Source organism: Anopheles nili, chromosome 3, assembly GCF_943737925.1.
Source record: "Anopheles nili chromosome 3, idAnoNiliSN_F5_01, whole genome shotgun sequence".
NCBI lineage: Eukaryota > Metazoa > Arthropoda > Insecta > Diptera > Culicidae > Anopheles > Anopheles nili.
The window spans coordinates 70,701,404-70,724,504 of record NC_071292.1 but is presented as its reverse complement, the minus strand read 5'-3'; the positions used below and the strand labels follow the sequence as shown (position 1 = coordinate 70,724,504).

Here is a 23,101-nt window from a genome sequence, read left to right as displayed (position 1 = left end):
ATTTTCGGCTCGGGTGAAAAATGTTTTCGCTCCCCAGCCCCATTCAGCTGCTCGGGGTTGATTGTTTCAAAGGCTTTTTTTTCTGTTAGAAAAGACCTTCCATTCCGGGGTATAAGCCGTCCCGAGAACATTCAGTACCCTCCAGAACAATTTATTTGATGGAATGTTTTATTCCCAGTCCCACTAACAACACCATCGAGGGAGCGAAAGCACTCGTGGCTGGCAGCATTCTCGGATTCCGAATCGAGAGCCTCTTCGCGCCGTCAAGAGGACCATCGTCCACTTCCAACAGCGCACCATAATCCCTTGCCTTATCTGTCATAATCAGTCGAATGTTTTCCGTCCGTCCGTCGAAGCGTCCCGAAGTGAATGAGCAGCGGAGTGAAAAATAAATGCTTCGCCATTCTTGGGCTGGCGACCCAAAGTCCGGAAGCTGCTGCTACTACTGCAGCAGTTTGCTGGCGTCACCGGTTTCGGTGGACGATGACTTCAACATACCATTCGAGTGAGCTCGAGTCTCACCAAGCCTTCCACCCTAAGCCCAGGTCATTTGCAAACCAGGAAAATGGGTGGGAAAATTGTGTCCCATAATCGCATTCCCCACGTTTTCCCGGCCCATCAGTGTGTTTGCTCTTCCTGTTAAACTTTGTCCTTCGTTCCCTTCGTTTAAATGGCTGCAAGCTGACGCCGAACCGGCACTGCACCGCCAATAGCTCGGACATTGTAGCTCGACGGAAGGTTCACCAACGTGCAAGCGGTTTAAAAGCGTCTCTCTAAACCTCGGCACCGTGCGCTCTCGAGCGTTTGATTGCCGTCACAGCCTACTGTGTCGCCTCGGGTCTTGGGATGAGATCCACTAGAAGCTGTCATGTCGCGTCGAGTGGGTTGAATGCTGGAGGTTTGCATGGTTTATTTTTCTCCTCGCGTGGTTCGCTTTCGCAAAGCACATCCTCAACCGGGAGCACATTTTCACAATAAACGCGAAACGTGACTAATGCGGCGGGAAATTGAGCCCGGAAACGGCTCGCCCGAGGGCAACGTGGCACATACATTGCGAGCTTTCGCTAGACTGAGTGGTTGGTTCCGTTCTTGCGTTCGTTTTTAGAATAGAAGCACGAAGCAAGGAGAATTATAGTCATGTTTTTCGAACCTCACAACTCCAGGCTGTTGTGGTGCCTCAACTGATGGGAACCATTTGGTATTTCGATACAGTGTGCTTGTGTTGAAACGTGATCTTACGTATTGCTTTGACAACCTTTTGTACGACTTTGAGCGATTGGTTTGCGTCTGCGAACTGTTGGCGTGTTTTGATATTTTTTCTAAATCAAATGAATGTTTCTCTACTAAGCATTTATCTAGACTAACAATAACTGAGGAAGATCATGACACTGTGGTGTCTCCATCAGTAATCCTTAGAACATTACCTTATCTATAACAAAGTGCTCCTTTTATTATTCCATGAAATATTATTCTGAACAGCCCTCAACATGGCGGGGCTAACCATCTACTCGATTCTACTGCTAGGAACGAGCCTGGTGGTGTTGGGCTCTCAACATTCACCTTACTCGTTACGGGTAAGATTAGCACCCTTCTTCGCATTCCTTTCAATTTTACATAATAATCGTTTACCTCACGTTGCTCCAGGCTGCCATAGATGCGTTGCATCGTCGAGAGGCACAACTAGCCCTACAAGACGAAGCTGCCGCCGAACAGTTGGATGAGGATGGCTACTGGACGGAACGTAAGTATTAATGGAGGTGATGGAACACACCATCGAGATGTGGTAATGCACGTAACCTCTGTCTATTTTGTTTCATACAGCAACCGAAGAACAGCGAGCTCGTATGTACGATCCGTTGCTGAACAACGATCACGAGAACTTCGTATTTCGGGACTCCGAACACCCCGAGTATACGTATGACCTGTATGATCTGGACTCGCGTAAACGATCCGTGTTCAGGGAACGTGACGGTAAGTTTCGACTTTTACTCAATCTCACTCGGACTTAACAAAACCCCGTTCCCGCACAGAGATGGCAGGATATCCATCCGCATTCCGTGAGCGTGAGCACGAGAAGCCCTACCCGAGTCAGGAAGTGGTGGCAGCCGAATTCCTAAAAGCAGTCGATCGTATGGAACAAGAGGATCGTGAACACGAGTTCCAGGAGCGGCTGCAGAATCTCTGGGACAAATACCAACAGGAGGAGAACGACATCGAGCATCAGCTGTTCGAAGACGAACAGCAGGTCCCGATAGGTTACGAAAAGCGACAAGGATACCCGACTGCGGCTCCACCACCACCAGCACAATATGGAATACCGATGGAGGCACGCAAGCGTTCACTTCCAATCTTGCCTTGGTTGCCAGCATCGCGCAAGAAGCGATTCCCGGTAGCGAAGCGATCACCCAAACCGGAAGCTCCACCATCGGGCACGGACGAGAAGGTGGCGAAGGATCTGCAGGCTCTGTTTGGGGCGCCAATTGAGCAGAAACGTAAACGCTCGAGTGACCCCGCCAGTGCTCCCGCCAGCTCCACCGTAAGTCCTGGGACGACCACAACCGTCTCTCCTCATGGCGAACATGTGCCAGATTCTGGCAAGACCAAACGAGCGGAGTCCAGCGATGAACACAATCATGAGCACAGCTCGGAGGAAGGACCGGATGAGGATGAACACGAGCACGAGCACGAGCACGAACATGAGCACGAGCATGAGGACTCGAGTGAGGAGTTTGAGGGAGAAGACGATGACAAAAAGAAGAAGCGATCGGTACGCAAACGCTCCAACCTGGAGGTGGTGAAGGAGGATCAAATCCTGCCGGGTGACATCGGAGAGTTCAAATCGAAGAAATCGATCCAGTGGAACAAGTACTTTGGTATGGATCGTAGGAAAAAAGACGGTCGAAATGGATCGCCGGGAGCTTCGGCATACCCGTTGAGCTTTTACAAGACGTACGATGAGGAGCGCAAAAAGAAAAACATCAACCAGGACAAGTTGGAGAGCATGGATCGAAAGTTGAAAGGCATCGAGGATTTGATCCTGGATCAGACGGTCAAACTCACGGGCGATCATCAGGGTAAGTCTGTCAGGAAGTTCATCAAATTAAAAGTGTTACTTACTTGACCTATTATGTGGGGGTTTGTTCTGCATTCCAAACAGGAGCAATCACTGAGCCGGAGCAGCTCGAAAAGCTAAAGGACAAGCTAGTGCAACGCCTCGCTACCGCATACAGTATCGAGAAAATGCGCCACACGCTGGAGAAGCTGAAGGATTCGGTAGATGAAGACCTGTCGAATTACAAACTGAACGAGCCGTGTGATGACAAGGAAAAAACGAAACGCGTCGCAGTCAAGAAGGAACGAGCTGAGTATGACCACAACCAGTGAGTAGAGTCGTTGGACGAGGTCAATCACGATCGATGTACATAGATCGACGGATACATGCTTTTCTATTTCCTTCGTTTTCTCTACAGACACAGCATGGAGCACGGAAGCGACAAAGTAACGAACGATGAGGTCGAGAATAACCTTGATGACGTTGAGGATGACAAGAAGAAGAAAAAACGCACACAAAAGCGATACCAGGAGGTGTTCCGAAGCCCGGAAGAACCCGAGATGGAGCACGACTTTAACCGGGGGCTTGTTGTTGGTAAGAAGCACGATTCGAGCAAGATTCTGGCTGAAGATCCTTCCAAACCAAATGCTTAGGCACCGTTTTTCCTTCCAGAATCCACTGAATGTCCGCTGTTGGATGCGTTCGAGCGACGGTGTCGGGGTGTGGACGTGCTCAGCGGGGACATCTACCAGGAACTGCTGCCAGCTTGTGGCGCCCATCAGCTGTGCTACCTTTGCGTAAGTATGCTAAACATTTAGCGTCCGGCAGCGGAAGCGTCATTTCAAACATCCACCTCGACCTTGCAGGGTGTTTCGCCAAAGGTGTGCGATCTTCAGTACCTCTCGGAGGCGGACAACATCTGCGAGAACCAACCGGACTGTCAGACGACCGCTCGGTCTGTGCTAATGATACTGCGGGGCTTTCCAGGACCTCAGCTGGGTCCGCGGGAATGCGCCAAGAACCCCTGTCTGTACCGGGCCATGCTCGAGGTTGGGGTGGCTGTAAATTAAATTCGTCACATGCCGCCCTACTCCAGATGTACCACGGAACTGCGCCTCCGCTGAACGTCCCATCTCCTGCTCCGTTCCCGAGATGGTGTCTTGATGTGAAGTTGTGAATTTGTTACCGATAAGTTTACCTATTACGACCGTTGGATGACCCTGTCCCTGAGATCCGTTGAACAGAAGTGCAGTGAGCAAGCAGGAAGATGGCTGTACATTTAGAAATGATTAGTTGTACACGGGGTCTGTGGGCCATGATGGCTCCAAAGCCCCAGCATGATAAACTCTAAGCGTGCGATCGATGCAAAAACGATGATCAGTATACCGAGAACATACCATTCCCGGCGAGCAACCGGAAGGAACATTCCTGTATCCTTTCAGCCGGTTCTATCTCATATACCTACTGGGGCGCATTTTTAATCGCATATCGATAACTATGTATGTATGTTTAACACACGCACACACACACACTCTGAATGTCAACCACCGGCGGGTCAACTGCTTGCGGCTTTTCCATGGTTTAATATGTTTTTTTTTGTCCTCAACAATGGATTATGCAAGTGTTTTATCACGATGATTGGGCGACTCTTGGTGTCATGTTTGGCGAATAGTTTTTACGCTGCGTTTTTGTCCTGCAATCGACTCTTTTTCGTTACTGACGCATCGGAACACGTTATAAATGTCTCGTACACCCACAAGCAGAACGGTTTTTGTCATGCATTATTTACAAATCTTATAGCAACTGACAAGGATATTGCAGTACACCGATAAGGATAGCAAACGAAGGAAGCATTCAAGGTCGGAACGATCTTACTCTAGTTGTGAGCAGATGATGAGAATCTATATATATATATATACTTATACAAAATATATATATTATACTGAATGTGTATGGTAAGTTTCAGAAACTAATAAATATTAATTTACAAAGAAGATGGAATGCAAAAAAACTACAATACAAAAATCCGACCCCAGCCTAGACATGTGTGTAGAGCAAGATAGGAACAAGCAAAGCCCCCCCATGTGAAGGAAAGAAAACGAAGTCCCTTAAAATAACCCCGACAATAAGAGCACGCAAAGCATGTAGGACTGGGTCACGTTCCACGTGGCCGGGGGACTACGAGCGGAAAACGGCAAGCAAATGGTTCAAAACTATTTAACGCAGTCTCGCGGAATTCGCGGTGGAGTAGATAGCGATGATGACTATCCATCGACTAACTACTACATCAGAGGAGCTATGAATCACACACAAATTCTGATAAGAAATGCAGGAGCGAACTGAGTGCAGCTATTAGTTTTACAGGCAGCCGATGAAGGCAGGACTGGCAAGGAACTGGCTTACAAAACAGAAAATGAACATAAAAATCTCAAACTACAGCCCTTCTACTACTCAACCAGCTGGGCAGTTTACGGTCTGTCATTTACGATGAATTTATCACATCCCTCTTCTTGCACTACCGAGCGTGACGAAGTACCGCGGTGTACTAAAGTTATCGAGAGACAGCGAAGGCATTGTAACACGATGTAATTTGTATGGTAGGCAGGGTACATTCAGCAGCGAATACCATCAAGATGGCTTACTAATACTTACACGAAAAATGTTAGTAGTTTAGTGGAACACTTTAACACACAATCCCAACATCCTAATACTCGACACTCTAAACAACCGATCGACCTAAGCTAAACACACGAAGCCACCATGCAGAATACACTAAACAATCAACGAGACAAAACGTCAGTATTTGTTGAAATCTAAATAAACATAACATCAAAAACCAGTAAACCAATAGGTACGAGTGCACGTGTGATCTACACGATTCTTTTACTAACTACCATGAAGTCTGCCAATGCAATAGTAGGTTTGACAACCCAGCTAACAACATCTAGCAAGCTATGACAACCCTTGATTCGTCAACCTACCCAGCTTACTAGATGGAGTGAGCACATGTAGGCTTCGATTCCACAAACTCTCGTACGTCTGGCCAGTGAACGTACGTTCCATTTACTCCAACAGGTAGGAGGACGCCTAAGCTGTCCGAAAGGGTTGGTACTTGCCGTCCCGTACAAGCACGGGAACACTTCACCGCTATCAAATGAAGCAATGGTTGATGATACGCACGATAAGATAAACCACGACCGCCTATTGCAGGGCAACTGCACAACCACCGACACCACGCACAGTGTCACTTGGGGCGTAACGCTGTCTAGAGTGAAAGTACACGCCAAGACGCTGCTGGAATGTCATCAACCCGAGTACCACGGCAGCAACAGCAGCAGCAGCAGCAGCAACCGGAGTTCTACGGTCCAGATACACCAACGTTCGATCTGAGCTGGGATTATAACTATGACAGTACACTGGCCGCACCTCGGAACAATGTGCCTCCTGTTGGTAAGAAAATCGTTTTCCTTGCCAGTGAGACTGAGGTTCCTGGTAGAGGCGTTCTCTATTCGGCCTGCGATAACCGGACTTTCGGGTGTTCACAGTCCACAGTGGCGAGAATCGAATAATCACGGCGCAACCTCAATCGCTGCAAATCGAACGAGATGGTGGTAGGTGTGATGATTCGTCGAGTGTGTGATTTGTAACGTTCGATAACGCTTTCCTCGGGGGTACATTCCAGTTAGTCTACGGGTACCGCCCGCTCTGCCAGCTCGTGGTATCCGGTCTGTTAACAGCCCATTCCTAACGCCATTCTCACCCCGTGCTGGACTGGACTTCCTGTACGGGCTTCCGTCGGTGTTCATTGCACAGAGTTACGAGCTCAATGAATGTAAGTATGATTGGAGGTCAATATCTAGCTTGCAACACAACATATATCAGCCCATTCTCCTTCCGATAGTGCTCTCGGGCGTCCAATCCGAAAACCGTTTCACGATCCGTGGACCATCGAACGAAGCACTGTACGGTGTCTCAGAAAACTCCGAACCGAAAGATCGAATCTGGGGATCACTACGCCCATTCAGCCTATCACTGGTCGACCGCAGCAATCAGGAGGTGTTGCTGTTCAAGAAAAACCTCGGTTGTGGTGTATTCTGCTGCTTCTGTAAGAATCAATTCCTTGAGGTGTGGGCAACTCCCGGGGAGTTACTCGGATGCATACAACAAGACTACGGAGTGCTGACGCAGGAGATCGTCCTTTTGAACGCTGACATCAACACGATGTTCCGTATACCGATACCGTTCGTGAACGCGATCCGCATGCCAAAGGAGACGCACTTCCGCATACTGGACCGAGACCGGATGACGCAGAAGGGTACGATCACACGCGCCTGGAACGTCAACACCGCGAGCTACACGAACAACATCTACTACTCCGATCCCACGATGGACGTCAAGTTCAAATCACTATTTATTGCGGCCGCTTTTATGTTGGTAGGTGTTGCGCTAACGCTACTTCCGATAAGCTGCCTGGTTGCATGAACGTTCACTTTTGTTTGCCCGTTCCATCCCACAGGAGTATCTGTACTTTCAATCGAACTGTTGTTAGGTGCAGCATGATGCCACTCGAGCTGTCCACACTTCTCAGCGAATCCACCACCCCTATAGAAAGGTGTCACGTGTCGTTAAGCTTTCGCCAGTACCGATCAATCGAGCACACCCAATGCTTTACCTATTCGACGTAATGAGCTTATTTATACTTCGTATCTGCTTGGTTTGATAAGAAAATAGAAAAGTACAACTGAGACACTATGTAAGCGCCACGGAGTTGAAGGGGGATGTCTTGAGAGTGTGTCCAAAATAACACAAAACATCCGAACACACAGATGTGCCTTATACGATCTGCATAGCAGCATCACTTATATAACACGTGCGTCATCTTTAAAGGGTGTATTTTTTTTATTACCTGTACGATGCGTTGCAGTGTCGGTGGGAAGAAGTATCAAAGTAGCTGGTTTTTTTTGTACACATCAGCTCATAAATAACCTTGCGATTGTATGATAGAAAGTTGAGGAAATTTTACGATACTGGAAAAATGTTCCACACCAAAAGACGTTGTATCCGTTTAGCATTCTCATAGATTTATTTGACTGATAGAATTAAGTACAATCATAATGGCAATCAGATGAATAGTCAACGCAGGAAAGTAAACTTAACTGGTTTCATTTCACTAAAATCTCGACTTATATGCGCACCACCAACTAACCGACGTGCTACCGGCCACGGTACGGGTGTGAAGTTTTTGTTACACTTTGTTTGTTGTTCTAAGCTGCTCTCTCTGCTGGCGGCGGGCTCAACTCCCAATTAGCGTTTCTTCGCGTGGAGACACTACGAATTATGCTGGCTAGGGCCGTTACCCGCCCCACGTAACACAACGTATGCTAATGCTGCCATTTCCAACGTCAAGAACGGGATTACGAATGAACAAGGCGCGACTAACCGTTTGGGAGTACTTCGCAAAACATTATCTACTTATTTTTATTACTACATGGATGTACATAATGGGAGGCAAAATGACACGTTTCTTTGCGTTATTCTCGCTCTGCTTATAGCTTGCAATCGGTTTGCATTCCGCCTTAGTACTCGCAACCTCCCGTCCGTCCGTACACGAAACCTCGAATCGCTCAAGTGGCCTCAAAAGTGGAGCTCTAGCCGACGCTCTCTGCAGGGAGCAGGTGATAAACGATAACTGGTCAAACGTCTAACATCGGACGCGCGGATCGCTCGGTCTGCCCTCGGTTATGGTCGCTAATTTCGTCAACAGGTCACGGGTAATTGCGAATACGAGTTTGGTAGGTAGGTAATGTGTGTATATAGCTTTATGTTTATACTATATATATATCTATAATTGTCTTGAGATTTGTGTTATGCATTTCTTTCACTTCGATAGGCGATTAGGGCGTGGTTGGCGCGAATGCACAATAGAACCTATAAGTGTCTAACCTTGATATAATAGCAATATACAGAGCAGCTGGATCGTACGTTTGCGCAAGCCACTCGCAGTTCATTTCCAGCTACATCCACCGTCAAACCAACTGGCCCAATCCTACCAATGCCAACCGCGAAACATCAATTACGTACTAGCTAAAGGGGTGAAACAAACCAGCGAACTCGAAAGCTACTATCCGATTGCGAAAGAGTATGTGTGGATCGGAATTTTGCGATCCCTACGACCGATTCCCCCCAGCCACCGATGGAACCAAGCGAACTTTGCGTGCAGGAGTCCTTTCAGGGTATCTGCATGAGTGATCTCTCGCGTGAGTCTCGCACATACATTGTTCACTAATTTCACTAAACAGTAAGATTTGCGCACAGTTTGTTCATCCTTTGTCTTGGTACAATGCTCAAGATCCATGCCAGGAATTGAACTGGCGATCGTGCAATAGGTTAGTGATCTGGGCGATCGTAAACGGCACATGGTTGACTACAAATGCAGATACGCCTGACGACGACAGTTTGAAGCGTCCAGTTACGTCGACAAACATAACTGACGATGCTGATTGCTAGAGATAGGCAGTCGATTAATAGGTCTACTATCAGAATTAGGAGCTACTTTCATTACGAATTCGCTCGGAATATGCGCGCTCGACAAACAATAATTGCGAAATATTCGTGTAATTGCTTAAGATTGTTGCATCCGCTTCCGGTGCTTGCTGACGGCAAGAGAACTAACTGCATTTCCACCCCTCGGGCGCGCCGTTTTGCCTCCTTTCACAACGTTCTCATTCTCTAGGCGTTACACTCCAGGCGTCCCCATCGGCTCTATAATAGTTATGTGAGTGTGATACTTCAACGAATCCTACCGTCTGATAGTTATGGTGTGTTTAGTGTGCACTAGTACGATGCATGCGAAAGACTAGCATTAGAATATCTAGTAAGTAACTTTTGTTCTCATTCCGTTCCATCTCCCATGCAAACTCTCCAGCTCGTTCCGCAAACTGTGTAGCGTAGATATAGATATTGGCTGTTGCTTCGATCTCAGCACTGCCTCAAGCGCGTATAGAAGTGATAGGGATGATATCGGTATCGGAACAAATCATGCAGCTCATAGAACAGCAAAAACCAAACAGATTTACGATGACTTTCTACTACATCCACGGATACATGGGCTTTCGTGATTATTGTACGGTGGTTGGCGAAATAATTCTGAGTTGTTCGCTGAACAGCACATGGTTCTAACACGAGTAGATTCTTCACATGAGTGTCGTCGGCAGCATCAGAGCATTACTACCGTCCGGCTTCCGGCAAGATATTGTTTTATGAGCTGTCGCCATTCTGCTAACGCTAATTGTGTCTCACTTTTGCACGCAAGCAATCGGTACGCAATCGGTGCTTACTTTCTACGCTTTCTAACTCACATCATTCTACGCATTCTACCCAGTCCCGAGATAACATGCACCGCATCGAGCTTTCTTATTGTATGGCTCATTTCGCCATTCTTAAGTGGTAAGGTAACGCGGCTTCGTATAGTAGGCAATAGGGTTGGTTGTTGCAGCTTACTTCGATCGTGAACCGATCCTACATGGTAACATCAGGGAAAAAGGAAGATGGGATTTTATTGTACACATTGCAGCCCATTTTGTTTAGATGGCATATTATTAGGCTTATGCAGTGGAACATATTCACCGCAATCGAGCGACAAGGTCCTAACAGAGTGGTACCGTGCAGTAGGGAATGTGCCGGGACTCGTTACATGGTTCACAATACAACAGGCATTACCATCGGAACACCATTCCAATTCCAATCTTACACACTTCTCAAGGTATACGGCTGCTACCATCAATCCGCATTATGATATGTTGAACAGAAAAACATGCAAACAGCCCACTCCAAGGGCTGCTATGTTGCCCAATAGCGTCTGGCACTCGTGGCCATCGTCACAGGAGCGTCTATTGTGTCCCTAAATTGGTCAAAGTTGGTCGTAGCGTGCGTAAGGTGCGCAGAACAATACTAGAAATGCGTTACTATCACAAAGCCGGAACTTCGGAATTGCCAAAACGTAGGTGCAGAAGGCTGGGTTTGAATGCATTGATTACTCCTCTCGCGATTCTGATCCTCGATCCTGATCACTGTGTATATATTACGACAACGACGATGACGTACATTGATACAAAAACCATAATGGACGACTGATCATACACCAATGGAAGAGGGCTTATACATGCACACTGCGACGATCGCGTTCACAGCGGTCGCAAGGACTGAAGAAGACATGCAGCTTAGCGCGTTTAGCCTACGTATGATTGTTGCAGCAGATTGTTTGATTTGATTCTCATGCACCCTTCGACGGACCTCTGTACCTCTCTCTCTTACTGGCAAGTGCATTGGTTCCCCTTTCATTCCTTCTTTGCTCTGTGTCACACCGCTTTTTCCCTACCATATCGCTCCACCGGCTCCGACCTCGATCATCCGGCTGGGACATTATGCGTTCGACTCCTTAAGGTTCTGCAGGCGCGCCAGCTGATCCGGTTCGAGCTCTTCCGGTATGCTTGCCCGTCCACCCACTACCTGTTTCGGGATCTCAGGTTGGCTGCTCTGCCCAAACGCGTCATCGAAGTTGGCCGCAAACCCTGCCTCAAAGTTTGCCTCGAAGTTTGCCTCAAAAGGCGCCACAGGATCTTCGATCGGAGCAGCCTCCGGTTCTGGTTCTGGTTGTGGTTCAGGCCGCACTCGTTCCGGCTTTTTGGCGGTGGCAGTTTTGGCTGCCACGTTGGTGGGCTTTGGAGCCGTGGCCGGTTTTTCCGGCTTCGGTGGCGATGGAGGTTTGGCCGGCTTCGATGGTGCCGTTGAAGCCGGTTTGGACGATGGTTCCTGCGACGGAAGATCCACGTCCTGAGATTTCTGTTTGCTACTGATCTCCTGCTTTTCTTGCTCCTGCTTCTCCACGATCTCGGCCGGCTCTTCGTCAGTCTCCGGCGGTGGGAACTTCTTGTCCGGCTCTTCGTGCATCGGTGTCGCGGCCGTCACGATAATCTGAGCGAAGTTTAGCTGGTTACTGTCACCGCTAGCAGTAGCTGCTGCGGCTGCGGTAGCCCCTTGTCGAGATTCCTCTTCCATAGTAGCGGCCTCCTCGGCCTAGAGAGTTGAAGAAAGAAAAACAACATTAGAGAGTCGCCCACTAAGAAGCCCTCTACACCACACCCAACCGGGATAGCGGAGAAATAAAAAAGTTTCAAATTATTCACACCCATTTACCTCAGGATCCTCACAGATTACAACTGTGTGTTTTTACAAGTGAGCACGTAAATACAACAACGGTACGTTATTTTTTTGTACAAACATCAAATACCACCTTCCGCCATGTACAAGGTGAGTTCATTGGCAAACGAAAGGACACTTACCCGGTGGAGGTTGCGATGGCGGTGGAGCAGAAAACTGAGACCCATACTGTTCGTGCTGGTCGTCGTTCAGCTCAAACTCGAACTTGTCGATCGCTGGTCCGGCGTTGGTTAGGTCTGCTGAAGCGAAGAAGAGAACCACATTACAACAAGGAACGATAGACAGATGTACTACTCATTTGCGCTCAGGGCTACTTCTTTCGCTGTGAATTACGGCTTAGAAAACGTACTTGGACTTTGACCTTCCGGAGGAGTCGCTTCTTGCAAGATCATCGGAGGAGGTGGTGCCGGAGCAGCAAACGTTGGCGGTGCCGATGGTGGCGGAGACTCATCTTCAGCGTCGGTTAGTGGTTCCCCATTCTCGTCACACTCTTCCACAACCAGCGACGGGAAGTTTCCAATCTTGCCTACCAGCTCGCCTTCCCACCAACCATCATCAACACCATGCGGACTCTTCGTGATGAGCTTAATGATCTGGAAGCAGACATAAACCATAGCCTTTAGGTTCATCTTCTGTATAGGCCTTTGCACCTGAACCCATACCTGTCCCTCCTCAAACGTCAGCTCGTCTTCAGCAGTGGCATCGTAATCGTATAGAGCCACACAGTACAGCTGATTGTTGACCTTGCGTGGAGCAGATATGACCGAGATCTGATCCGGTGACTGGCCCGAGTCCTGCATCTGGTCCTGGTCCTCATTGTCGACAGTGTAATCCACCGAGGAGAAGGAAATCTGCGTCGACAACTGAGCAGGTGTGTGCGTATCAACCGGTGTGTCTCGTTCCACGTCCAGATAGTTGTGTGGTACGAAACCCTCTTCACCACGGTAGTTGCGAGCTCGAAGCCATCCATCACCATCGCCCTCGCCAACTACCTCCAGCTGTTCACTCTCGACAATCGTCAACTCGTCCGGGTTCTGAGCGGTGTACGAATAGAGCGCGGTACACTTGAACGTCTGACTTGCAGGTTCGCGTTGCTGAACGGCTGCTACGGTTGCATCTGCAGACGATTTGCTGCTTGCTGCGGCCGCCGCGGCCTCTTCTGCACCCCAATCGACCTGCGTGGGGTCATCCCAGCCGTGCGATATCTGTTCGATCTTCTGTCGCTCCTGTTCCACACCAAACTCTGCAAAAAAAGGACCTCCATTTGTGAGGTTTTCCTCAGAGATATTCACAAAGCAGGGCACTCACCTTCGTCGTCGTCACTGTCGGCCGTGAATTCGTCCGATGGTGGCTCTGGTTGCTTCGGTGCTGGCGATGACTCCGACACCGGTTGGTCCTGTTCGGCGTTATCGCTGTCGTAGAACGAATCCGAGCTGGGGTTCTCCTGCAATACGAAAGAACAGAAGCATAGACAGTCAAGCCCAAGCGCTAGAATACGAGGTGCGTCTTTACTTACGCCCTGGCCGGAAGCATCCGTACGCATCGAAAGCGAGCTGGCTGAACGGGGCATCTCCTGCACACTGAGCGTTTCCGCTTCCTGTATCCACTCGTCCACATTGATGCCTCCAATCCGCAGACACTCGAGCCGGGCCTCAGCTTTCGCCTTCGCGATTTCTGACTTGCGGATGTTCTCGCGGAACTCGTCGATCTTCGTCTCCAAATCCGGCCCATTCTGGTCATTCGGATCGGTCCGATGTCCTGCCTCACGCAACGCCGTACACACCGCCAACTTCCGGGCGCACTCACGGATAACATTGCTCTCGCGAGCCACGCGACCTGCCCAACGTTTACCTTCACGACTTAGTGTGTCCGCTGCCGACTCGTGATCAGCCGTGATCTTGCGCACCGGATCATTATCGCACGCCTCGAACTCGTACTGAATGTGCTGCTTTAACACCGGGTAGTACAGGTAGCAGCACTGTAGGTTGTACTCGCGCGTCAACTGCTGCGCCTGGTCACGGATCTTACCGAACGAGTTCTGCGTAGCCGAACAGGTCAGCAGCTCAGTGCGCCCAATCAGCGCCAGATAGTCTGCAACCCGTTCGTACACGTAGTTCTCCATCGTTGCCATCGTCGTCTGCAGGTCGATGGTGAAGTACCGATTCTGATGCGCGTTGGCCGCTGCCAGACCAAGGATGTAGTCATTTCGGGCACCGGTCGATTTTTCCTCGAGCTGCTCCTTGCGTGACGTTACTCGTGCGCTGTTCTTCTGCAGCGAGGTGATCGATTGGAAGAACGATCCCTTCTTCTTCTTGAGCTTCTCCTCAATATCACGCGCCTTATCACGAACGTCGTGGGCGCTGTGCTCCTCGTCGAAGTAGATCTTTTTCGTTTTGTCCACGTCTTGCACCGAGTTCTGGAGCTCTTTCTGCACCACCGCCAGGTTCTCGACGCAACGCTTGCTACTATTGAGCTTGGTGCTACGCAGGACCTTGGCCTCATCCGCGATCTGCTGCTGGAACACCTCGACAGCGGCCAACCGAGCACGAGCCAGCTTTTCATTCTCCTCCAGCACGGTTTGCCACACGCTCCACATATTCCTGGTGTGGGAAGAAAAACACCGGTCAGTATGTCAGTATGAAAGCCAAAAGGATCTAATAGGCATTAAATAAACAATGTCTGGTAGGCAATTTTTTTCGAGGTTATGTTTGGATTTACAACGGGTCCCATGAGATCGGGTCGAGCATATGATGACTCAAATCCCACATATTATCCAACGAAAAATGGAGGTTCTTTAGTGACACAAAAATCACCATCATCATCGTGCTTTCAAGGTGCTTCCATGGTACTACCCTGGTGCTACGATGGACCGTCCCATCCCACGCTGCTTGCGTGTCTAAAATTAACCAAAACGAAATCCTTTTCCGGCAACTGGCGAACAATGCGGCCCGGATCGTGATGCATAATAGATGACAATCGTGGTCCCCGGGTGTTAGTACACACCACATGTCACTATTCTCTCGATTGACACTACCGTGGCAGAATATTTATCATGCTTCTTTTTTTTTGTCTCTTAGTCCTTACCGTCCTTACCACACATCAACACACAGGCGCACGGCGCTAGGCCGCTAGGCAATCACGTGCTACGTGGCCAAAGCGAGCAGGAATGCGCCCAAAGGCGTTTCGTTCTTACTCGCTCGCTTGGCAAAGGCAATTAGAGGAAGAAAATCCCACGCGTGCTCCCCGTTGCGGCAGGATTTCCACCAGGCTGATGATGTTGATGTTTGCTCGCAACGCTTGCGAAACGTCCTTCGAGACATGTCAGCTTTTTTTGTCTCTCGGTCAAGATGACACGACGAGAACCATTTTCGAGTGTACTCCCCCCGTGTGGGTGTGTGTGTTTGCGTGTATGTGTCGGTGCTTCACGAAGAACCGGAAAGTGGAGCAGGATGTGCGGATTTCGGACCCTACCATTTCTCATCGGCGCCATCCATTTTGATCTCCGGTATGCAGGCCTGCTTCTTGTTCAGGTACGCCGATGATATCTTCAGTAGAGCCTCGCTGTATGACTTTTCGATGGCGGACCGCTTGAGCGTGAACTGCCGGATATCTTCCAGCAGCTCGCACTCATTTTGGTTTTTGAGCGCTAGCTTGGCCAGCTGCTCCGTGTGGAGATTCTTGAGAAACTTCGTGTAGTTACCCTGGAAAACAGGCGGAGGAAGCGGATTGCAATGATTAGCTCATGAAAGCGGGCTTAGAACGTGGAATTGGGGGAACGAAACAACACTGATAGGGCTACTCTACAAATGAACGAAAAATTGTGATAAAATCGCTAAACAATTGCTCATTTGGATGGGCTTGAAAGCATAAAGTTTGTTGCAAATTGACATCCGATGGGCGCATCATGCACTGCGCTAATGGGAAAATCAAACTCTAGCAATCTCGCTTGCTGAAGGGCTCTTACTTTTCGTGGTGGTGGCTGCATTTTGGCGATATTTTCCCACTCGTGCGCGAGCTACGAACTCTTGTGCACACCGATGTTCTTTTCCTTTACGCTGTTTCTCTCTTCACGCTTGGTAAACGATTTTCCTCGCAACACTCGCTTTTCGCCCTCCCAATTCCTGCGTTTTCACTCGATTCACCACCCCGTGACCACACTCATAGGCTCAGCGCCAGAATGAAGTCCGTTGCTTCGAGCAGTAGCTCCCGGCTCACCTAGTATGCTCCTGGGTAGGAATTGGAAAGAAAATGCACAAATTTGGTATTTTGACACGACCGTACTAGTAACCCCTGCCGAGATCTTCACGATACACAATCGCAGCAGGCGAAATCCTTCTGATTCTGCTGTTGGTGGTGCGCTGGTGTACTTTTGACATTCACCACTCAGCATTAAATCGCTGTATTCGTTTCGCTTGCTGTGCAGGGGCCAAAGGCAAACGACGATTTGGCCACCAAAATTTCCTACGCAAAATTTTTCCTACCGCCGTTCCCACCTACTCCCTTTTACTCGCGATGCGCACTTTTAGATGGTTTGGGTGGTTTTTTTTTTCCGCACATTCCAATCAATAACCGCGCACGGAAACCATCGTTCTAGAGTCGTCGTCGTTTTCCCTCACTTCACAGGACGTTTCCTGCTTTTTAGGGCCGCGGTTTCGAACGCAAACTTCCTGAAACGGGATGTGTTCACACACGTGCGCACAGACACAACGCCTTCACACGGCACCGCGAGCTAGACGAAAGTGTGTCCGCTCCTTTCCCTCGTGGTCTGGGTATAGGAGTAGAACTTTTTGTATGCCACTGGCAAACGCTTCAGAACCCGTGGGAAGACGTGCTTCCGTGGTTAAGCACACGCACAGGCGGAAAAATAAATATGTCCGTCCGCCACAGAGCAGGACAATTCAGCCGCAAATCCACAAAAGGGGTCCTTACTTTATGTAATAACACTCACACTTCACAGCACTATGGGGGCGGCCTACACGCATCGCACGTCCTGCATTTCGAGCGAACGGATAACCACACAGGACACCTCAAGCGCACCCAAATATATCGGTCTCGTGAAAAATTTGCTCCCCGTTTTGCCTTTTTGCCGTCGGACCGTGTGCCGTGAGTACACGGAGAGAATAAGCAGCAGCTTTGGTGTATTGATTCCGAACGCACACGGACAGCACTCGTGCATCGGTATTCGCGGCGCACGCCTACTACCATGAAAATGGTGGTCTCGTTGTGAATGAACGGCGAGAATTTTCCCTTCATCTGACATCCAAATCAGACACGGTCCAAGCTTTCCTTTCCATAACCACACACACACAGGCGCGCGCGATGGTGCCAGTGGACACGATTGCGTCACTCCTGTCATCGTCCTTTCGGTGCCTGTGGACGAAATTTGCTCTCCATTTACTTGCTTTCCTTTTTCTCTTTCGATCTCTTTTTCTCGTTCTCTCTTTCAAACGTGCTGTGTCTTTCTTTCTCGCTCTCTCTCCTGTGCTTGTAGGGTTCCTGGTTCCGTTCCTTTATCCTGCTTCCTCATTTTCCTACCCTTCTCATGTGTATGCGCATGACGGGAGCGGAGAGTTTTCCATTTCCCTTCCACTGACACGCTCATGGTACGTTTTCCAAACGTATGATACTACTCTGAGAATTTTCCTCTCGCATTTTCGCTCTCTCTCTTTCTCATTCTGAGTGGGAAAATGACAGGAGCCTTCAAAGAAACAATCTGAAGGGTTTAAAAGCTCTCCAACTTGTCAGTGGTGATTGTTGGTTCACTATTTCTCGAAAGCTTTTCAACCCTCAGCTGCCCTATAGAGCACTAGAAGCTGTGCTTTTTTTATTTTCAATGATACAACATTTCACGTGGCAGGCACTTGAACGTTGGGGTTATTTTTGATGGCGCTTACCTGCCGGTAGTAATACCGATTCATCAGTTTCTGGCGTCGACCTCTCCGTTCCGGGGGTGTGGGTAGATTCGGTAGTGAGGCAGCCATGTGTAGGGCTTTTCCCATGGCTGCTAGCGAACACGGGAGACCTTCACCGGGTTATTACGTTTTTCCTGCCTCGTTTCCACTGTATTAATCGCGCTGCCGTGGGTCTCGGCTATGTTTGCAAACTGCCTGCAAACGGTGACGTGCTCGACATGCTACACCTCTATCGATGTTCCGAGCTTCCGATAAGGCAAACCCGATAGCGCCGTTATCATCGGTGTGGTCAGCGGCATTGACAAGCGGCTCACAAAAAAAACTCCTTTTGCCCCACTATGTACCGTAGCGATAGTGCTTTTGTTTACTGTTAGCCGATGGGTAAGACCCTCACGATGTCCTTCTACGCCCGGAGCATACCTCTGCTAGCAGTTGAGATTGATCTCTTCATCAATTTGGTTTTTGTGGATCCAAACGATTTCCCGTCCAACTCAATTAAACAGCTAACATATCATCTCATCGGTAGATCCTCTGTTCAGTTATCTGTTCCATCAGTCACACAATTAATCTGTGCCATCACTGCAGCGGACATGTGTGTACGAACTATGGGACAGCCTGTCACAAAAATTTTAAAAAAAATCAAACAAAGCTAACCAAACTTGTCAAAATGTTGTATCTTCCAGATGATGATTAGATGAGACAAAATGGATAAGCAGTGGTGAAGAGTGTAATTATTCAGCATTTTATTCCCCTGTTCTTCGCAGTAATTTCCACGATAGAAAAAGTCCCACAAGTGTCCAGCCATTGTGTCTAGTCATCGCGTCAGTATCATCAATTGGAAGAAACATGAGTTTGAACTCGCAGAATCCGATCGGAGCACTTCTCCCTGCTCTGTGTTGACCTTCTCTTCACCTATCAATGGAGATCACTTAAACGCTTGAATTTAGACTTAGCAGACCTTGACCAGTCTGGCCTTTCGACTTCTCCTGTCTTCATTCCTTGCGAGAACGTTATCTTATCGTGCTCTTTGCGCTGTTCTGTGATGGCGCTGATTGGATTCGCCACAGCTGTGCTGGACCTCACTAGTCTAGAGAGAGTTGCGGCGGCAAGATGGCATCGATAGCGCTGTTGTTCCTCCTGGTCGGATGCTTAAGCTCAGGCACTCTAGCGGCAAACATCCTCTACATCAACTCCGTCGCTTCACCTAGCCATTTCGGATGGTAAGTGTGGTATCTTATGGCCCCCAAACTTCGACTGAGCTTCGGTTGGTTGGTTCTCTCCATCGTGCAGGAATCGTGCATTGATTTACGCCCTGGCCGCCAAAGGTCACAACCTGACCGTGTTCGGAGTTGACAGTGACCCGAATCCACCACCAAATGTCACCTTCATTCTGCTCGAGAACGTGTACGAGAAGCTGTACAGTGATCCGAACATGGATACGGATTTCTTCGAAATGAGCAAGATGAACGCATTCTCCATGCAGATCCTGTTCAATGATTATGTGCTTGGTGTATGCCAGCTTGCCCTAGCCACAGATGGTGCCAAGAGGCTCTACGACTATCCATCTGACTTTGGATTTGATCTGATTGTGCACGACTACCTATCTGGGCCGTGTTTGGCGGCATTGGCGTACTATCGCTTCCAGAAACCGCCGGTAGTCGCAGTTACCGCCTACCACGGTGCCTCGACGACGCTCTCCATGACCGGGGCGTATCAGTACTCGGCACTGCTGCCAAATCACGCGTACGACGCCCCAGAGGACATGAGTTACCAACAACGAGTCATCAACTTGCTCGTGAATCTGCAAGAAGAGCTGCTACAGAAGTATGGCCTTCTGCAAACGTCGAACAACATGCTACGAGAATACGAACCGGCCCTTCCAGACGTGGAGGAGTTCTACCGTGAAACGAAGCTCGTTCTGCTCAATGCCAACCCCATCATCCAGTACACCGAACCGCTCATGCCGAACGTCATCCCGGTCGGTGGATTGCAGATCATCAAACCAAAGCCATTGCCAGCCGATTTGGCTAGTCTGCTCGATAGTGCTGGTCCAGGTGGTGTGATAGTGTTCTCGCTCGGTACAAACGTGCGCAGTGACACACTTGGGGAAGCGCGCATTTTAGCCATTTTGCGCGCGATGGAAACTCTTCCGGAGTACACCTTCCTGTGGAAGTTTGAATCGGATGCGATGCCACGCGCCTTGCCCAAGAATGTGAACGTTCGCAAGTGGCTACCGCAGAACGACCTGCTCTCACAACCTGCCGTGCGGTTGTTCATCACCCATAGCGGTCTACTCAGCACACAGGAGGCCATCTGGCACGGTGTACCGATCATCGGTTTTCCAGTGTTTGCGGATCAGTACAAAAACATCAACTACTGCGTGGAACGAGGTGTCGGAAAGCGGCTCAACATAGCGGACGTTAACACGGAAGAGTTGGTTGGTGCGATCCGCGAGATCATGACCACGGAGAGGTGAGCATCTAGTAGGCTAGGTTGTCGAGGTTTTCTAGGATCCATGTTCGATCGAAGTAAGCCACTGGTGAAGGTTCTAATAGGAAATTTAAGTTCCTCATATAATAACAAACTCAGGACTACCCTTCTTTTTTCAAGTTACCATTATTCATTTTTTATCACTAGAGACCATAAGAGGACACCAAAAATAACTTATCTTCCTTTGCCATGAATCAAATCGTCACAATGATAAGCAAGGGTTCCAAGTTCACACGTAGCTTGCAAGAGCTCAAGAGTCTACCGCGAAAACAAATAAGCATGGTTTTAAAGCATCATGCCGTGTCACAAAAAAACTTTCCGTTGTAACGCATAACGAAACTGATTAGGTGTCGTCCTGCGATGACTCATTATTTCCCTACATTACATAACACGGGTAATCTTTTTGCTTCTCGCTACAGCTACCGCACGAACATGAAGCGCATGTCAGACTTGTTCCGTGACCAGCCAGAACACCCGTTGGATCGAGCCGTCTGGTGGGTTGAGTGGGTCCTGCGCCATCCTGATGCAACGGAAATGCTGACGCATGGTACGCGCCTCCACTGGTTCGTCAAATACTCGTACGATGTGCTGATTCCGCTGTTTGGCGCCATCGCAATCCTCTGCTACGGTCTGTTCCTCGTCACCCGTCGGTTGTTATTCCGCAAGAAGGGAACCAAGCAGAAGCATAAGAAATCATAATTCACCATGTTTGAATGTAAGAATCCGTCAGTGGAAAGTCTTGAAGTACCTGTTCAATCATGAAATGTTGAAAATAAACGCGAAATGTTGATCAGTTGTAAAGCTATTACGATCCGGTTTTGTAAATCACGTTCAGATATCAACACGACTTTTATCAGCAGATTGGCAGCAAACGAACGTTGCTGTGCACGGAAATAGAAGCGATCTATTCATCAAAACCAGGCTTTATCATCGTTATCGGATATAGGTCGCTTTTTGTTGTTTGTATTGCTCAAGAAGACCTAGAGTTCCAACCTTTCAGCTCTTCATCCATTCGACTTACCATAAGAACTTTACCTGTTGTTGAAAAATTGTTTCGGAGTGTGCCGCAAGGACACAAAACCCACAAGGAGACAAGTTCATGTTTTGTTTTTCATTTATCATTTTTCTCTGATTTCTCTTTAATTCTGTATTTTAAGTGTAATAATTTATTTAGATTGATTTTCTTGTTTTTGTAAATTCTATAATTTACAGAGATTTTAAAGAAAATTAAATATAAAAAATAAAAATATTGCATTTTTCTCCATTCTACACGCTCGCCTTCGACCGTCCGTCTCGCTTTTCACTTTTCTTTACACATCATCTTCCGCGATTGTGTTTCCACTTTTTGTGTTTTAGTTTCCTTAATCCTAGTATCCTTCTGCACGGTTTACGCATCGTTTTCTTTTTTCATTTTTCTTTCTCCTTTTGTTTTGCTACTGTAACTACACACCTTCCGCTCCGGTTGGCTTCTCCTCACCGGTTTTTTCTTATTAAATTTCATGTTACGCCAGGTATATATTTATTATTTACCGTCTACATGGACATACGCACCCCGATGGCTTTACCTCGTCCGGTTACCGTGTGCCTTGCTCTCCTTCGTGTGTACGTGTGTGCGTGTTCGTGTGTACGTGTTTTTCCTAACATTTCCCTAAACTTTGCCGCGCCTCCTCGCGCTCGTTTGGCCTTCCCTACGCAAAGCGCCAATCTACTGCGGTGGTGCACCTCCGTCGAGATAACCTGCTTTGGTTACCGGAAAACCCAGCAGAAGATACCCTTAAAACACTCGATAAAACAGGACTCCGTGTCAATTCACTAGTGGAGGGAGGGAAAATAAATAACGATGTGTGAACGTGTGGCGGACTGGGCGGGGGCCGGAACTGAGGAAACAGGTGGCCGTACACCTGTTGTTCGCTAGTATGCTACTCCTCCTCTCAGCCGCGTGTTTGTTGCTTTGTTTTCTTCTTTCCTTAATCGTCCTTAATATCCTGTTTTCTGGCCGGTGACAACTGTGAGCGCATTGCGCCTGTCGCCTCGTATGGGAATGTTCCTTTTTGTATGTATGCCTATGTGTGTGTATGTGGGGGGTTGGGGAGTATGTTTTTTTTTTCTACTAGACTTACCACTATTGGAGATGTGTATACGTGTGTGTTTGTGTGTTTTTTTTGTATAGAGGAACCGTTTTTTGTATCGGTTTCCTTCGGCTTGCTGCATCGCTTAGAAAACGTAAGCGGCCGCGTTGCGTTGGGTTATGCTAGACACTTTTTACATCGTCAAATAGGGGCTCATGTTTTGAGGGCTCTGGTTTTAAACATTTGTTCACATCGCTCCCGTGTTTGGGTTTGTATATGATTTTGTTGGTTTGTTTGTTTCAATTTCTCGCCGGCTAAGGCCACCGGCTCCTCGTTAGTCTCTGAATATAATTACGCCT

At 48.5% G+C, this 23,101-nt stretch overlaps 4 protein-coding genes across 4 annotated transcripts; 3 read left to right on the top strand and 1 right to left on the bottom strand.

The window, feature by feature from the left end:
- The first annotated feature begins 1,487 nt into the window (after nt 1-1,487).
- Nucleotides 1,488-5,891, top strand: LOC128727139 (mediator of RNA polymerase II transcription subunit 1.1). The gene is made up of 8 exons (XM_053821010.1): nt 1,488-1,574; nt 1,645-1,741; nt 1,822-1,971; nt 2,031-3,074; nt 3,158-3,380; nt 3,471-3,646; nt 3,725-3,849; nt 3,919-5,891. The coding sequence occupies exons 1-8, from the start codon at nt 1,488-1,490 to the stop codon at nt 4,120-4,122; spliced, it is 2,106 nt and encodes a 701-aa protein (XP_053676985.1). The 3' UTR covers nt 4,123-5,891.
- A 460-nt stretch (nt 5,892-6,351) lies between these two features.
- On the top strand, nt 6,352-7,804 carry LOC128727140 (phospholipid scramblase 1-like). The gene is made up of 5 exons (XM_053821011.1): nt 6,352-6,502; nt 6,598-6,663; nt 6,735-6,884; nt 6,954-7,486; nt 7,569-7,804. The coding sequence occupies exons 1-5, from the start codon at nt 6,352-6,354 to the stop codon at nt 7,599-7,601; spliced, it is 933 nt and encodes a 310-aa protein (XP_053676986.1). The 3' UTR covers nt 7,602-7,804.
- Nucleotides 7,805-11,289: 3,485 nt separating this feature from the next.
- Nucleotides 11,290-18,270, bottom strand: LOC128725657 (protein nervous wreck). The gene is made up of 9 exons (XM_053819417.1): nt 18,166-18,270; nt 15,743-15,972; nt 13,788-14,871; nt 13,580-13,715; nt 12,934-13,514; nt 12,621-12,864; nt 12,394-12,507; nt 12,248-12,270; nt 11,290-12,127 (listed from the first exon to the last, which is right to left on the bottom strand). The coding sequence occupies exons 1-9, from the start codon at nt 18,268-18,270 to the stop codon at nt 11,474-11,476; spliced, it is 3,171 nt and encodes a 1,056-aa protein (XP_053675392.1). The 3' UTR covers nt 11,290-11,473.
- Nucleotides 18,271-19,293: 1,023 nt separating this feature from the next.
- On the top strand, nt 19,294-21,441 carry LOC128725658 (UDP-glucosyltransferase 2-like). Its single transcript, XM_053819418.1, has 3 exons — nt 19,294-19,403; nt 19,474-20,655; nt 21,093-21,441. Exons 1-3 carry the CDS (start codon nt 19,294-19,296, stop codon nt 21,370-21,372), a joined length of 1,572 nt encoding a protein of 523 aa, XP_053675393.1. The 3' UTR covers nt 21,373-21,441.
- The last annotated feature ends 1,660 nt before the right edge of the window (nt 21,442-23,101 follow it).